The sequence below is a fragment of the Capricornis sumatraensis genome, chromosome 1 (genome assembly GCF_032405125.1).
Source record: "Capricornis sumatraensis isolate serow.1 chromosome 1, serow.2, whole genome shotgun sequence".
Taxonomy (NCBI): domain Eukaryota; kingdom Metazoa; phylum Chordata; class Mammalia; order Artiodactyla; family Bovidae; genus Capricornis; species Capricornis sumatraensis.
The window spans coordinates 190,464,631-190,482,191 of NC_091069.1; the positions used below are offsets into that span (position 1 = coordinate 190,464,631).

Consider the following 17,561-nt stretch of genomic DNA (forward strand, 5'->3'; position numbering starts at 1 on the left):
AGTATTTGAATTAAGTCTGTCAGGCTTCAGATGCCTACACTGCTTCAAAGGTGTTAAAATGTATACTGGCTAGAATTGAGGGACCAAAGCAAATAAATACTAAAGAAATGTTAATATAATCAATTGAAATTAAAACCATATACTATTTAAGAAGGCTAACAAATCCCTACTTAGGAAGCACTTATTTGTAGCATTAAGACACAACTAAATTTCCAAAATTTAAACAAAATTTGCTTTGCATACAACAGACATGAAAAAACAACAAACCCTGCCCCCATCCCCCCATGTGCAATTAAACAATTAATAAACTTGGTGTTTACAGGGGCATAGAAGTTGATTAGAATGTGTTTCTGAGGATATATATTCAATGCCATGGTACAGTTAACAGAACAAACTAGTATTTCCAGGTACAAGTCAAATTACAAAGACAGTATATTCAACTAAATAGCTTTTATTTCTTGAGCATCCACTTTGTCTGAGTATTAATTATTTCATTTAATCTTCATTACAAATGCAATGAAATAAGACATTTCTGTCATAATTTGACCCATGAGGAACCTGAAACTTAAAGTCAGAGCTACCCAGTGTAGAATGAGGATTTTGAACCCACAATTATCAGGTCCTTAAGAACATATTCTTAAACACTATGTAAACACTGTTAATATCTGTTGTAGTTTAAGTACTTTAGTGAGTATTCAATGAGAGAAATATTTTGTAAAAATCCATTATGTAGAAGTTATTTAGGTTACAGAACTATATCTTTCTTCTGTTGACCAACAATATAACCTAAAGAAGTACTACTGAAATTCTAATGATTCTAAAGACATGGATATATATCCCAATTATATATATTTGATAGAATGCTGATATTACTTAAGATATATTTATACTATTATTTGGATATGACTTGATAGTTTTATATTTCTAATCTACTTCTATAAAATTTTTTAAATTATAATTTTTCAGGAGTCAAAAACTTAATACAACTTTAACATTATCACATTTAACAACATTTACATTGCAAAACACTTGATACAGGAATAGTTAATTTACTATTTTCTAATAGGAGCAAATTATAATGACAACTATTCATGAAAGACTCATAATTAAAAAGGTACTGTGTATAAAATGTGGTTACCTGTGCCTTCTCAATATTTGTAGGATGGAACTGTCGGTCAAATACTTTTTTCACAATATCAAGAAATAAGCATGTAACAACCATGAGGATTATGGCAAACCAAGCAGAACCACTTGATAGGAGCTGAATAAATACAAAGTACATATTCTGGGAGCTCAAGAATGGCCTGCAAAGAAAGTGGGCTTAATGAAAGAAAAAACTGACAAGACAGATTCTTAAATCGAGACATTGAGTAAACCCACTATTTTCGAAGGTTACAATTTTAGGTATACAGAGGTAAAATGTCCAAAATTTTGAATCAATGTAATTTAATTAACTAATAAAATGTGATACACTTTCATTGTCAAAAATAAAATACAATTTAATTCACTTGAATGACAACCATAGTTTTTATAATTAGGAAAGTGGCAAGTAGTTGACTTATTCTATCCCAGTGGTAGGAAATCCAAAGAATTATGTAGTAATACAGACTTAAGAGGTTAAAAAAGCAAGAAAGAGTATGTAACAAAATGTTTTCTACTAAGCAACTGTAAGGTTGATAACCAAAATTTCAGGTTGAAAAGCTCTAGTTAGAGGATCTTCTCTATACACTTATTTTAACATAAATGTACTCACAAGTATTAGTTCTACATAGTAATAGGTTTTGTCAAGATACCATTTTTGGGGTTTTGTACATATCACTTCAAAGCAATATGGGAAAATACAGGAAAAAATGAAGAAATAAAGAGGATTAAAAGCAAATGACAGTCATGAGCATCCTTTTATAATCCTAATGAAAGTTAATGTATAGCCAATCCAAGTTTTTTACCTGCTTTTTGTAATATTTTGCAGACACAGTAGGCAATGTAATATAAATACTCTAATTCAGAGACTTCAGTTGTCCATGACTTATCAAAGAATTTTAGGATTCTTTAGGATAAGCATTCATTTTTGATCTATCAGAGAAACTGAATGTCTGATTTTAGCAATGAAGATAGAGCACACTATTTACTTTTCAGAGATAGTTAACTTCTTCATGAATCTTTAATGGTTCTATGTGACATATTTTATTACATACATTAGTAATAATTTAGAGGTATCAATACTATGGTTAGCATAAAGAACAATAATTTTCAAGTAAATCCTATTTTTAACCTTTGTGATCTTAAAGAGTTCAGTATTCAAATAGAAAAAAACGGATAATAAGATTATTGTGATGAATCAATGTAATATCTCAGGTAAAACACTAGAATGCAGTAGATTAGATAGAGTAATTGTTAAGTTTTTTTTTTCTTCCTTATTAGGAAGATCAACTGAAAGAACTAAATTTCTTATCAGGATAGGGTCTTAAAACTATTCTGAGCAGAATTTGTTCATAATATAACCTATCATAATAAATATTTATTAGAGTTGAATCAATATAATTAAAATACAATACAGTAACTCACCAGAGAATTCCTCCATAAAACAAAGAAAACACAAAATAGAATAAAATAGATCCCCACGTAACAAGATGATTGATCCAGGTCCAAAAATGAGTTTCCAAAGCCATCTAAAAAAATAAATTAAAAAATCCTTAATGTAAATAAATAAATCTTTAACTTCTCAGATAAAACCCAAGAATAAGTGACTAAAATGTTCCTATGGCAAAGTCCTTCAGAAGACAAATATTAATGAATTGTTCAGTATGAAACTGAACAATTTCAACTTTATACTATTTTTCATCTGTGAGAAAGCAGCATTAAAATTTCATGAGTACTTTATTAATTCCATGGGCTAAACCAGCTTGTGTTATCTTGCATTACATAGAGAGAAGCATAATTTCACAGGTGGGTATTGAGGAGTTAACTTCCCTTTGACTAGAAAAATTAGCTGAGGCTTTCTAAAATAATGAATTAAAAAATCAATTTGACAAAAACTAAAATCAGTTATCAAACTAGCCATCCATGAAATTATTCATGACTAAAAAGAAAAACTATATCACTAAAAACATGAAGAAAATTAGAACTATATAGACAAAACATGCTAATTTCTGTATCATACCTTTGCTGTGACTGTAATAACCATGACTGTGAAGACCAAGGTGCCAAATGTCCAATTTCCAAACATCTAAAACATAAAGAATAAACTAGTATTGTATTACATGTTAAAATAATGCTGAAACAGAAGTGATGCCAAGAATAACCACATTCTTTACTGAAAATCACTTGCATCATTTACATCAGGTACATGTGAAATCAGTTAAAGGAGAATGAGAAGAAATACCATAAAGCATTATTATGTTTATTATGTAAATCATCCTTTGGATAACATTATTAGATGGGAAACTCAAAGAAGTTGTGTGGCACAGATAGTTTTTAGTGAGAATTATACACTGGCTGAAAGAAGCACAAGCTAGAATCAAGAATGCTGGAAGAAATATCAACAACCTCAGATATGCAGATGACACCACCCTTATGGCAGAAAGTGAAGAGGAACTAAAAACCCTCTTGATGAAAGTGAAAGAGGAGAGTGAAAAAGTCGGCTTAAAGCTCAACATTCAGAAAACTAAGATCATGCCATCTGGTCCCATCACTTCATGGGAAATAGATGGGGAAACAGTGGAAACAGTGTCAGACTATTTTTTTGGGCCCCCAAATCACTGCAGATGGTGACTGCAGCCATGAAATTAAAAGACGCTTACTCCTTGGAAGGAAAGTTATGACCAACCTAGATAGTATATTGAAAAGCAGAGATATTACTTTGCCAACAAAGGTCCAACTAGTCAAGGCTATGGTTTTTCCAGCAGTCATGTATGGATGTAAGAGTTGGACTGTGAAGAAAGGTGAGCGCCAAAGAATTGATGCTTTTGAACTGTGGTGTTGGAGAAGACTCTCAAAGAGTCCCTTGGACTGCAAGGAGATCCAACCAGTCCATCCTAAAGGAGATCAGTCCTGGGTGTTTTTTGGAAGGACTGATGCTGAAGCTGAAACTCCAATACTTTGGCCACCTCATGCGAAGAGTTGACTCACTGGAAAAGACTCTGATGCTGGGAGGGATTGGGGGCAGGAGAAGGGGACGACGGAGGATGAGATGGCTGGATGGCATCACCGACTCAATGGACATGAGTTTGAGTGAACTCCAGGAGTTGGTGATGGACAGGGAGGCCTGGAGTGCTGTGATTCATGGGATCACAAAGAGTTGGACACGACTGAACAACTGAACTGAACTGATACAGCTGTTAGTCCTGTCACAGCTTTACTCCTGTCACAGAGTAAATATGATAATAAACCCTATTCAATTATAATTATTTTCTGAAACCACTCCAGTCAAAAGTCACAAGAGAATACCTGCCACTGTAGTTTGGACACAGCATAGAAAGATCAAGTAAAAAGAAATTTATACACAAAACCAACACTTGAAAGGAAAGGTAATGGCTACTGGAATGACTCAAAGGATTCCATGTAAAAATGCAGCTAATGCCAGTCAGATAGTATTGCCCTGGGCTTTTTAGCCAAAACTGAGTAAGATTTATTAAAAATGCTGCTGCTACTGCTAAGACACTTCAATTGTATCCGACTCTGTGTGATCCCATAGGCACCCCCGTCCCTGGGATGCTCCAGGCAAGAACAGTGGAGTGAAAAGTGAAGTCGCTCAGTCCTGTCTGACTCTTAGCAACCCCATGGACTGCAGCCTACCAGGCTTCTCCGCCCATGGGATTTTGCAGGCAAGAATACTGGAGTGGGGTGCCATTGCCTTCTCCTATTAAAAATGCAGATTTTCAGATTCCCCACAGAGTATCAGGATTTAATTTCCACAAATAAGAGCATAACCAGAACTTTATGTCAATTTAGGTCACCAAATAGTCACAATCTTTACCACTGGTTTAAAAAAAAAACTATTTAAAAGACCAGTCATTTAAAAACAAATAGGTTCCAATGGCAATAAAACTTATCTAAGTAATTCAAAATAAATGACAAACTCAGTGCTTAAGACCCTGAATAACAGTAAGCTTGAGAAGCTGGAGGAATCATGCTCCCTGACTTCAGACTATACTACAAAGCTAATGTAATCAAAACAGTATGATACTGGCACAAAAACAGACATATATAGATCAGTGGAACAGATACACAGATCAGTGGAACAGGACAGAAAGCCTGGAAATAAACCCATGCACCAACGGTCTAATTAATCTATGACAAAGGAGGCAAAAATATACAATGGAGAAAAGACAACCTCTTCAATTAGTGGTGCTGGGAAACTGGACAGTTACATGTAAAATAATGAAGTTAGAACATTCCCTAACACCATATAAAAAAATAAAATCTAAAGAAATTGAAGACCTAAACATAAAATTCCTAGAAGAAAACACAGGCAGAACACTCTGACATAAAATGCAGGAATGTACTTTTGGATCTATCTCCTACAGTAATGGAAATAAAAACAAAAGTAAACAAATGGGACCTAACTAAACTTAAAAGCTTTTGCCAGCAAAGGAAACCATCCACAAAACAAACAGACAACTTATGAGCTGGGAGAAAATATTTGCAAATGATGCTACAGATGAGGGGTTAATTTCCAAAATATACAAACAGCTCATACAGCTTAATTATTAAAAAAATAAATAAATGGGCAGAAGACCTAATATAGACATTTCTCTAAAGAAAACACACAGATGGTCAACAGGCATATTAAAAATTGTTCAATATTACTAATTATAGGAGAAATGTAAATCAAAATTTCATACAATGAGGAATCCCCTAACACTGCCAAACTAGCCATTATTAAAAAGTCTACAGAAGGATTTCCTTAGTGGTTCCCTGGTTAAAAACATGTGTTCCAATGCAGGGGATGTGGGTTCAATCCCTGGTCCAGGAAATAAAATCCCACACATGCCTGGGGCAACTAAGCCTGCATGCTGCAACCACTGAGCCTGCGATCTAGAGCCCATGCTCTGCAACCAGAGAAAGCCCACACAGTGCAACAAAAAGCCACCATGCCAGCACTCTCCTACACTTCTGGTGGGAATTTAATTAATGCTGCCACTCTGGAGAAGGAAACGGCAGCCCACTCCAGTATTTTTGCCTGGAGAATCCCAGGGACAGAGGAGCCTAGTGGGCTGCCATCTATGGGGTCGCACAGAGTCGGACACGACTAAAGCGACTTAGCAGCAGCAGCCACTATGGAGAATAATGGTCCTTAAAAAGCTAAAAACAGTTACCATATGATTCTGCAATCCCAATCCTGGGTTTATAACTAGAAAAAACTACTTTAAAAAGACACATGAACCCCAATGTCCGCAGCAGCACTATTTACAATAGCCAAGAACATAGAAGCAACCTAAATGTCCACTGACAGATGAATGAATAAAGCTGTGGTGTATATACACAATGGAATATTACTCAGCCATAAAAAAATAATGAAATAACACCATTTTTGGTAACATGGATTCACCCACAGATTATCATATTAAGTGAAGTAAGTCAGACAAATATCATATGATATCACATACACAGAATCTTAAAAAAAAAAAAGACATAAATGAAATTGTTTATAAAATAGAAACAGATTCACAGACACAGAAAACAAACTTATGTTACCAAAGGGGATAGCAGGGTTGGGTGGGAAGAGAAGATAAATTAGAAGTTTTGGATTAACAAAGATAAATTAGAAGTTTTGGATTAACAAAGGTAAAATTAGAAGTTTGGGATTAACATATATACCCTACTATATATAAAACAGGTAAACAGTAAGGACCTACTTATAGCATAGGGATCTTGTAATAATCTATAATGGGAATCTGAAAAATAATATATATATGTATACATACAACTGAATCACTATGCAATACATGTGAAACTGACAACAATATAAGTTAACTACACTTCAATTAAAAAACAAATAGCTTAAAAGGTAAAAAAGTAAGCAATAAATAATGGCTCTTACAATCAACAATGAAACATTAATATCCCTTTATTTGAGGGTATTCTGGGGACTTATTTGTCAAGAGGAAAATAATGGAAAAGTCATATTGACTTTTCCTGCTTTTATCATCTCTAGAAATGACTTAGAATACTGAAAAACCATTGTATCACTCAATTTGGCTCTCAAGAATGCCAGCTCCTCTTTCAGTGATATGGAAACAGGTAATTAATGCAGTCAGGCTACCTGGGCCTGGAAATGGTATCAACCACACATATCTACCTCTCAGTATATGGTTTTACTGGGCCCAGATTGGGGCTAATTATGTGTATCTTCCTTTGAAGCAGAGGATGATTTAAAATTTGAGCATTTAAGGACCTAGAGGGAGCTGTAGAAAACAAATTCACATTCTCTTTTTTGGGTAAATTAGCAAAGTAGTTTATTTCAACTGCAGCAATAACTTAAGACTATTTCCCTTTGATTTCCCCTTGAATTTAGTTTAACTGGTGATGAGGTGAGTGGCAGAGAGGATTTGGGGATCTAGCTAAAGAGAAGTTGAGTTGGGCTTATTTGGCTTGTGTTAAACAGAACCTATTTATGTCACTCACAATCATTTTCACATATACTTATGTTTGCACTTATAGTTTTATGTTTTTTTCACTTAAAGAGGGCCTGCCAAAATGAGTAAGGTTTAGACTACTCTACTAAACCTGGATCTGCTCCTGCTCAGAAGAGACAAATGCTCAAAACATTTTCTATCACAATGTTTTGGGGTTTTTTAATCACTTCTTTTAACTTAATTTGCTACCTAATTATTTAATAATGCCAACCATATATTTCGAATTAAAGAAGATGATTCATTATTCACTTGTAAAGCCAATCAAGAAATAATAACTGAGAATCTATTCCATGCCAAGTACCATTCTAAACCTTGGGGAATGAAGCAGTAATAATGTAACATTCCTGACCTCATGGAGCCTGCATAGTAGAAAAGGCAGAAAATAAACTTTAAAATATATACTTTCAGGTAGAGGCAGGCACCATGAAGAAAAATAAATGTAGAGTAAGGGGTCGGGAAGTAACGGAAAGTCAGAGGGACAGGATTTTACTGGAGTGGTCTAGAAAGTCTGAGTCAAGCCAGTGATAGTTCAGGAGACCTGAAGGAATTAAGAGATTCAGCCACATGAACACATGAGGAAAAAGAATCTAGGCAGAGAAAGAAAAAGCACAGAAGTCCTAATGCAGGAATAAATTAGTCTGAAGGAGCAAGAAAACCAGAGTGACTAAAAGGGAAGGTGGTAGGAAATACAGTCCAAGAGGTAGTCCAAAAATTTTTTCATTTTTATAAGATCACCTGGGCTGCTGTGCAGAGAATGGGATAGTAGGAAGGGAAAGAATGGAAGCAGGAAGAAGGCAGCTACTATGGTCCCTGAAAGACTGAAAAGGAATAGTTGGTAATGAAGCCAAAGTAACTTATAGAGACTGAGAGAAGATACTGTGGCAAGCAGGAAGGCTTCATAAAGTGTACCCAGTGTTTGGGTTCATAAGGGCTGAGGCATGCTCTTGGATTAGCAATAAAATGGGAGCTGTTGACCATACAGACCATGGTTTGGATGGGAGTGCTTTGGGGGAAAAGTCCCACAGGAGTACATTCAAGGGAGAAGAGGAGGCCAGGAAGTAGAAATAGTAAAAAATATAACTTCTTCCAATTTTGTAACTGGTTTAACTTAACTATACATTGATCTATAAGACAATTACCTTCTATAGAGTTAATCAGTTGTTCAGTTCTCCAATACAAACTATCTCTTTATTATTCATTTTAAATATTGACCAATTGTTGGATGATACCATAAGAAGCAACATATATTTTTTTGTTCTCTGTATATGAATAATTTCCTATTGATTGGAGTATTATTAGTGCTTTAAATATTCTCATGAATAAGAGAATATGCAAGGAAATTATGCAATGAACTAGATAATCAAAGACATTTCAATCATGCAAGCTTTCATTAAAATAAATCTATATCTACTGTTAGGAATTAAATTGCATATGTGTCTTTAATGACCTGATTGGTAATTACAGTGGTTAAATCATCTGAATTAAAATAAAGATACTGACTTCTTTGTGGAATACAAATATAAAATAGTATATTTCTATCTTAACACAGAGCTCTTATCATTTGATGATTAGGTTTCAACAGCTGATGACATGTATAGTATGAAAGAGTAATTAAAATTATAAACAGTAAAAAAAAAGTTTTGTAGTAAAAAATACAAAAAGGTTTTTCTTCCTCAAAATTATAACCTAGGCTCAACCCTGAAAAATAGACAGTCGTAAGAGAAAGAGGCAACAGCATTCTAGAGAGGAGACACAGAAATGGCTTTGAACTCTAGAAATGAATGTTGCATGTTCTGAGAGAGCCAGCAAAGGCAGTTAACTTACACGGTTAAAGAGAGAGTTTGTGGTAGAAGTAGGCTAGATGGGATTGGGTAGGACAAGGTCTTCAGTAAAAAGACTTGGTAGTAATAATAACAAGTAATACTCTGAAAATTGAGTACTTCTGTATGCGAGCCACTATGCCTAATACCCTACATATATCATTTATTCCTCACAGCAAACCTATAAGGTAGTAAGTAAGCTCCTAATTTTGATGGAGGAAACTGAGTCTCAGAGAGGTTAAGTAACTCATCCCAAATCACTCAAATGATAACTTCAGGTGCTAGGATGTGAATCCAATCTGACTGTGACATATGCCTCTTTCCCACTGTATCTACTAGTACTGGTGGCAGGGAGTGGTAGATTAATTTCTAGTGGCATATATCTGAGTGATAGAACTGGTAGGCTAAAAGGGGAAGGAACTTAATGATATATAATTTGAGTTAAAAAAAATGGTAGTTAACTAGTGGTAAAAAAAAAAACAAAACACTTTTATATCAAAGGGCCAACAATTTACCTTTCATTAAGATTTTTTCTTTCATATAAAGCATGTTCAAGATTTAATTTTAAAAGTCACTAAAAACTAGAAGCAAATCAAAACTGTAATATTCTTAAATAATTTATGCCATGTAATGGGCTCCAAAATCACTGCAGATGGTGACTACAGCCATGAAATTAAAAGACGCTTACTCCTTGGAAGGAAAGTTATGACCAACCTAGACAGCATATTCAAAAGCACAGACATTACTTTGTCAACAAAGGTCCATCTAGTCAAGGCTATGGTTTTTCCAGTGGTCATGTATGGATGTGAGAGTTGGACTATTAAGAAAGCTGAGCGCTGAAGAATTGATGCTTTTGAACTGTGGTGTTGGAGAAGACTTGAGAGTCCCTTGGACTGCAAGGAGATCCAACCAGTCCATCCTAAAGGGGATCAGTCCTGGGTGTTCATTGGTAGGACTGAATGTTGAAGCTGAAACTCCAATACTCTGGGCCACCTGACAGGAACAGCTGATTCATTTGAAGAGACCCTGATGCTGGGAAAGATTGAGGGCAGGAGAAGAAGGGGACAACAGAGGGTGAGATGGCTGGATGGCATCACCGACTCAATGGACATCTGTTTGGGTGGACTCTGGGAGTTGGTGATGGACTGGGAGGCCTGGCGTGCTGTGGTTCATGGGGTCGTAAAGAGTCGGACATGATTGAGCAACTGAACTGAACTAAATATTATGCAGCTGTGAAAAAATATTTTTGAAGCATTTTTAATAATAAGAAAAATCACTGAGGCAATATTAAGGGAGAAATGATGATAAGGTTATTGAGAAATAAGAGGATATAAATTCTGAGATTAATGAGAAAATAATAGAAATATGTAAAAATGATAGGAATAATTACACCTGGGTACAAGGGGAACAGGTGGTTTTTTTATTTTTGTATATTTTTCTGACACAGTATTTCAAAATCAGAAGAAAAGTAACTAGCACAAAAGAGATCTCTTTAACTTCCTTTTAATCCAATGACATCTTCCTTTTTTCTTAACTTTTCCCTCTCTTTATTCTGTCCCATTTTCAGCCTAGTATTTTTGGTGGAAATGGGCATGTTCATCCATATATTTGATGATTGAACTTCCCTGGTGATTCATTGGTTTGGAATCTGCCTGCCAATGCAGGGACACAGGTTCGATTCCTAGTCTAAGAAGATCCCACATGCAAAGACGCAACTAAGCTCATGGGCCACAACTGCTAAGACCACACTCTAGAGCCCCTGCTCCGCAACGAGAGAAGCTACCACAATGAGAAGCTGTGCACTGCAGCTAGAGTAGCCCCTGCTCACTGCAACTAAAGAAAGCCTGTGAGCAGCAACCAAGACCTAGCACAGGCAAATGAATAAATATATATATATTTGATGGTCCTTGCACAGGCGGTAATACTGCACAGAAGTGTACCAGGCTAATAATTGTTTCTCAACGGAATTTAGGAACATGGCAAAGCATATAGGCTTTGACATTATACAGATTTATACTGTATAATATAGGATATAAATATAGACTATTATATATCAATTATATAATATTGAATTATACTTTTGCAATTTATTTACTATGTGACTTGGGGCAAGTTTCTTGAGATTACTTTTCTAATATGAAAAAAGTAACATGTATTTTCCTGATATAGGATTGTTGTTACAATTTAGGAAGTTAATACATGGAATATACCTGGCACAGAGGAAGAAATTTCAATAAAATTACTCAGGGGAAGTGCTGTAACATTCATGCTACACAGACTAGATTTATACATTTTTCCAAACCTGGCTAAGCATGTCCTCAAAAGTGGTGATAATGGAGAAGGAAATGGCAACCCACTCCAGTATTCTTGCCTGGAGAATCCCATGGACAGAGGAGCCTGGCGGGCTACAGTCCACGGGGTAGCAAAGAGTTGGACACAACTGAACAACTTCACTTTCTTTCTTTCTTTCACTTTACATTTATTCCTAGTTACTTTATTTTTTGTTGTTGACACTTTTGTCCATTATTTTTCATTGTTGATACTTTTCTCATTGCATGATACTTTTAAAAATTGATACTTTCTAATTGACTGCTGGTGGTATATAAAAATGCAGTGGATTTTTGTGCAATGATCCATTTACTTTAATAAATTATTTTAAGTAGTAAAAAAAAAAAAGTGGCAATAATATGTATGTTCCTATTCTACATCTTAAAGGGATTTGCATGGTTAAAGCCGAAAATTGAAATCCATTTCCTTTATGCTCTTGAATATTGTGTTATTTCAATTGCTCATTTCCTGTATCTCTCGCAAGACTCTAAGCTCCATAACCGAGTGTTTGTTAGTTTCTCTCATAAATCCAGGCACTAGTATAGCACATGGGAATGGCTGGTCCTCAATAAATGTTTGTTGCACAGACAAAACGTCATATTCTCCCAACTGCAAATATATTTTGGAGTTCTTAAGTACTGCCAACAGAAAACAGAAACTAAAGGTGACAAGTATTTTCAGTCTATCACAGGACTACAGTTGTCATTTCTTTTCTTCCTAACCTATCTAGTTAAACCTAGAGAGAGAGGCTGAGTTCTGCAAACCATCTCTGAACATGAGCATTCCAGTCAGGACACAGAAGCAACAAACTCCTTTCCAAGTTTACATTTCAGAAATATGGCCATTCTAAACTGTAACTTGACATCTTCAGGATTGCTGGTGTGCACTTAAGAGCACAGCAGCACTTTTTAAGCATACCAAAAAAAAAAAAAACCCAACCCATCCATTTAAAAGCAAAACCCTAGACATTGTCTCTATTTTTCATTTGCAAAAGCCAAGTAATAGTATCGTTCCAACAGAATTACTGTGAGGATTAATGGAAATGCAGCACGTAAAGCACTGAGCACAATATTAAGTACTAAATTAACAGTAGCTATTGTTAAAACACAATCCTGAAGTGAACAGCATGCAGTGGCATGAATATATCCCCTTATATGAATTAATTTTTGAACCCGCAAAACTACTTAGGTAACTTGAGATTCACATTAAAATTACACTGCACTGCCTTTCTGTTTTAATTTTCATTTGTGTGAAATTTGATTAAAAATAAGTTAAAACCTTTTAATAATTGCATTTTAATTTAATATATACAACTTTATAACTTAAATGTAATTTTACTTTATTTTTTATGACAGAAAGTTATCAAAAGCCAAACTACATTAATTATTAAAAACTTTCTGTAAAAAACTGTATATTTTACCTGGCCATTTCCAAGCAGAGATGTATCTTTCCCTATGAGAAAATAGGATCCAAAAAAGAAAATAAAGGCATGACTGAAACCCAAGATGGTCCAATAAAGAAATGTTTTCATGCTTAATTGACGGTTTTTACTTATGTCTCTGCAAATTTAAAAAAAAAGAGAAAAAAAAATCAGGATTTATTATTTACCTACTAAATAATTATTACAATTTGATAATTAAAAAACAAGATGGCTTTTTTTCAAATTGCTTACAAATTTTAGAAGAACAATACCTAATTTACAAACCACTGCTTGTAAATCATACAGCTGTGTAATAGCTTATAATTCTCATAACATATTCAAATACAATTTTTCATTTGATAAGGAAATATGATATGGGCATAATTCTTCAGTTTAATTGTGTAAAGTTGCTATTTCTTTGTTATTTACTTTTTTGTGGCCATAATGTGTGCATTATGGGATCTTAGTTTCCTGACCAGGGATTGAACCTGGCCCCCTAGTAGTGAAAGCCTAGAATCCTAACCACTGGACTGCCTGGGAATTCCCTCTGTCAAATTCTGTTACATTCTGTTATAACTCAGCCATGATTATTTCTTTATGGTGGAGTCATGTCAGCTAGGTTCAGCACTAAGGTTCCTAACTGAGTTCACATCTATCAACAGCTATTATGAGAAGAAAAGTCTATGCCAATCTTGGGTCAGGGCTTTGGTAGCTCAGCTGCTAAAGAATCTGCCTGCAATGACGGAGACCCTGGTTCAATTCATAGGCCAGGAAGATCCCCTGGAGAAGGGATAGGCTACCGACTCCAGTATTCCTGGGCTTCCCTGGTGGCTCAGATGATAAAGAATCCTCCTGCTATGCGGGAGACCTGGGTTCAATCCCTGGGTTGGGAAGATACCCTGGAGCAGGGCATGGCAACTCACTCCAGTATTCTGGCCTGGAGAATCCCCATGGACAGAGGAGCCTGGTGGGCTATAGTCCATGGGGTTGCAAACAGTCAGACACAACTAAACAATTAAGCACAATCTTGGGCCAAGCCCAGACCTAGATATCCTGGGAAATCAAGGTAAGTTACTGCCATTTCTGGATAACTGAATATCTCTATAAGTGTAAAGGTCAAGTTAATGTGGGAATCATAAGTTAGTCCTGAGTTAAGTCCATATATCTATGATTACTTGGTTCTGAGAAAGGAAAAACCCAGGGGGCCTGGGATGGGATTTAATGGCCTCAACTCTGCATTTTGCATCAATTACTACCCATAAATTTGGCAGGTCTAGAACACGAACTATTTTTTAGGAACTCTAGAGACAACTAAGTAATGAATAACTTGTGTGTGTGCCCATGAAACAGAGTATTGTTGGTTTAAAACAGTAAGTGCCAATTATGCAACTGCTCAATGCATTCCTAGGACGACACTATTCATTCCTAAAAACATTGGAAAAATCATTCAAATATTCTCTTCAATGTTGAACACCTATAAATCATACGAAAACTTAAGTATTTCCCTTAGTAAGACATTAATCACCACAAAATTGCCTGATATACTTGCTTATTTTTAAGATATTTTTTAAAATGGGTAACTATTGAAATACAACGTACTACTTGTTGCAAGAGGTGGTATGGACATTTAATACTGGAAAACACTTACCGATAGAGGGTGGGCTTGTTCTGTAATACATGAGGGTCTATATGTTGTTCCAACAGACTATATATCAGAATAGGCAGGGATGTAAAACAAATGTTGTATAAAGTCAGGTACACGCTGTCATATAGTGTCTAGAAAGAGAAATTTGTAGGAATTTGTAGACTCTAGATTACTATTATTCATATAATTACAAAGAAGCACCATAAAAATTACATATTTTCAGTTTATTCTGAATCCATTTTCATAAGTCTAATTTGTTTCTTATATAGACATAATGTTTCTACATTTATATTCTTTGTGGAAATTGGAATATTTTGTTATGTCACATGATTCTGCTATTACAGTCAGATGGATCTATATTTCAAGATATTCTAATTTGATCACTGTGATGCAATTTTACACAATTCTCTTCCATGTGTCCTAGGCTTGTTATTATTTCTTTGATGTGCTACACATATAGTTTTGCTTTCATAGCTTTGTCTTCCCACCTAAGTCCTACACTTTCTTTAATCCATGATCCATGAAACTTAAAAACACTGGCTTAAATTCCTGATGATAGCTGCTTCTTCTAAACAGTTATATGTGCTACTGTTGGTACTAAGTGCTTAGCACTTTGCCTATTCTTCACATATAGCTTTTATTAACATTGACACTGTCTCTCAGATTATACTATAAATTCCCTGAAAACCTAATCAAAATAGGTTAAGTCTTGTCACATGCTCTCACAGCATTCTCTATTTCATCCAGGTAGAACATTTTTACTAGCAATCAATGTCCAAGCAGGTGTCTCAGATTTAGAGTTCCAGGTTGTAAACAAAGAAGAAAACGGTGATTAAGGGTAGGAAAAAACTCATTAAAAAATCCCCCAAAAACCTAAGATAATTAAAACTTTCAATAAATCAGAACAAATGTCTTGATCAATTAGAGATACTGAGTATGGTATGTGAGAAGGGTGCTCAAGTAGTCAGAAGCATGGTTTAGTTATTAACTTAACTATGTAATCTTGGGCTAGTTAGTTAATCTCTATGGACTTCAGTTTCCTTCTCTATGTGACATGTGTACAAAGAAAAGATCCATCAAGTGTTCATTATAGCTACTGTTAACCTATTACAAAGTTTTCCCTCTGAGCATATAGCCATGTAGCTTCAGAACCCTTTTCAATATAGCACTCCTGGAACCTCCATTTAATTATTTACCTTCTGAGATGAAACCTATATGTCATCCCTGGACTCAATCACTATGTTTCTTCCAAATCTAAAAAAAAATTCTATGAGTCAAAAAATAAACAATGATGTAATCTTCCAACAATTATGGGGCCTGGCTTGATATGAATTTTATAGAAGTACTATACATAAGTTGAGGCTTCCCTGGTGGCTCAGAGGTTAAAGTGTCTGCTTGTAATACAGGAGACCTGGGTTCGATCCCTGGGTTGGGAAGATCCCCTGCAGAAGGAAATGGCAACCCACTCTAGTATTCTTGTCTGGAGAATCCCATGGACGGAGGAGCCTGGTGGGCTACAGTCCACGGGGTTGCAAAGAGTTGGACACAACTGAGAGACTTCACTTCACTTCATATATAAGTTGAAAATAGCAAAGTCCTCTCATAAGCTACTAAGAGTAATAATATCTATTTTTTTAAAAAAGCATCCACAGTTAAAATATTTTTTGGTATTCACACTCACTTCAAACTGAAAATCAGAAAAAAGAAATACTGACGCTAAGCTAATTAAATATACTATAAGAAAAGTTATGTCTAGCTAGTTATCTGTACAACTAGGAAAAATAGAAAAAGTCCCTCCAAGAATTTAACAAAACCTGAACACACATACTTTACTCTTTATCTAAAAGGATAAAACAAAGATTCTATTTACTTACTTGTTGAGAAAACAAACAGTAGAACTGATATAAAAATTGGGGTGTGATAAAGCACACATTCTGAAAAACAAGATTAAATGAAAATAATTGAAATATTTAAGTCTAAATGAGAGATGATTTCTAAAAATGACTTTTATTAAACAGTCCAGAAAATAATCTCAGTTGATATGGTAAGTAGATCTGCCCATTAGAACTTGTCCATACAAAATAGGAAAATAAGAATCCCATTTTATTAAAAAATGCCTAAAAGTAGTCTATGAAACACTGCAAATGTCAGAATGAAATTACCTTTGACTCTTATCATTGCCAAACAATATGACAATTTTGAATTTATAACTATTATTCAATACTTTTCATACACAATACAATTAGGAAGGCTTACTTAAAGGGCTAAAATTACTTTAAAATGCAAAAATATTGAAAATACAATAAATGGAGTGATCAAAATCTCTTTCCATTACAAAAGCCTTAGGTCACAGCAAAAGTTGTTATAATAAGCTAAGAAAAAACCGCCAACATCGTCTATTAGCATCATGCAATCTCCCTGTGTTCTTTCACTGGGCTGCAGCCACCAACTACAGAAATACATGCAACACAGAACACTCTGATGTATCAATGTCTTGGTATTCAGAGGAGCTTAACATTGGTTCCAAATAATCCTATCTTTGCCCAAAGGGTCAAGAGAGAGAACAATATTTCAACCTAATTGGCTTCCTTGTAATTCTATGTACTTTATTTTATGCATCTAAAATCGCTATACTGAGTAGTTTATACTACTCGACTACCAGTCATTCATGGCCGGAAAAAGATTAAGGAACTTCTGCTTAAAATCATAAT

The 17,561-nt window shown here is 34.9% G+C and overlaps 1 protein-coding gene across 1 annotated transcript in view; it reads right to left on the reverse strand.

The window, feature by feature from the left end:
• ATP11B (ATPase phospholipid transporting 11B (putative)) overlaps nucleotides 1–17,561 on the reverse strand; it is a 110,235-nt gene that overhangs the window by 17,398 nt on the left and 75,276 nt on the right. The window contains exons 25-30 of the mRNA XM_068968769.1: nucleotides 16,725–16,784; nucleotides 14,854–14,981; nucleotides 13,206–13,344; nucleotides 3,161–3,226; nucleotides 2,566–2,669; nucleotides 1,139–1,304 (exon numbers count right to left, since the gene is read on the reverse strand). Of these exons, the coding sequence (XP_068824870.1) occupies nucleotides 1,139–1,304; nucleotides 2,566–2,669; nucleotides 3,161–3,226; nucleotides 13,206–13,344; nucleotides 14,854–14,981; nucleotides 16,725–16,784 (663 nt within the window). The remainder of the gene's footprint in view (nucleotides 1–1,138; nucleotides 1,305–2,565; nucleotides 2,670–3,160; nucleotides 3,227–13,205; nucleotides 13,345–14,853; nucleotides 14,982–16,724; nucleotides 16,785–17,561) is intronic.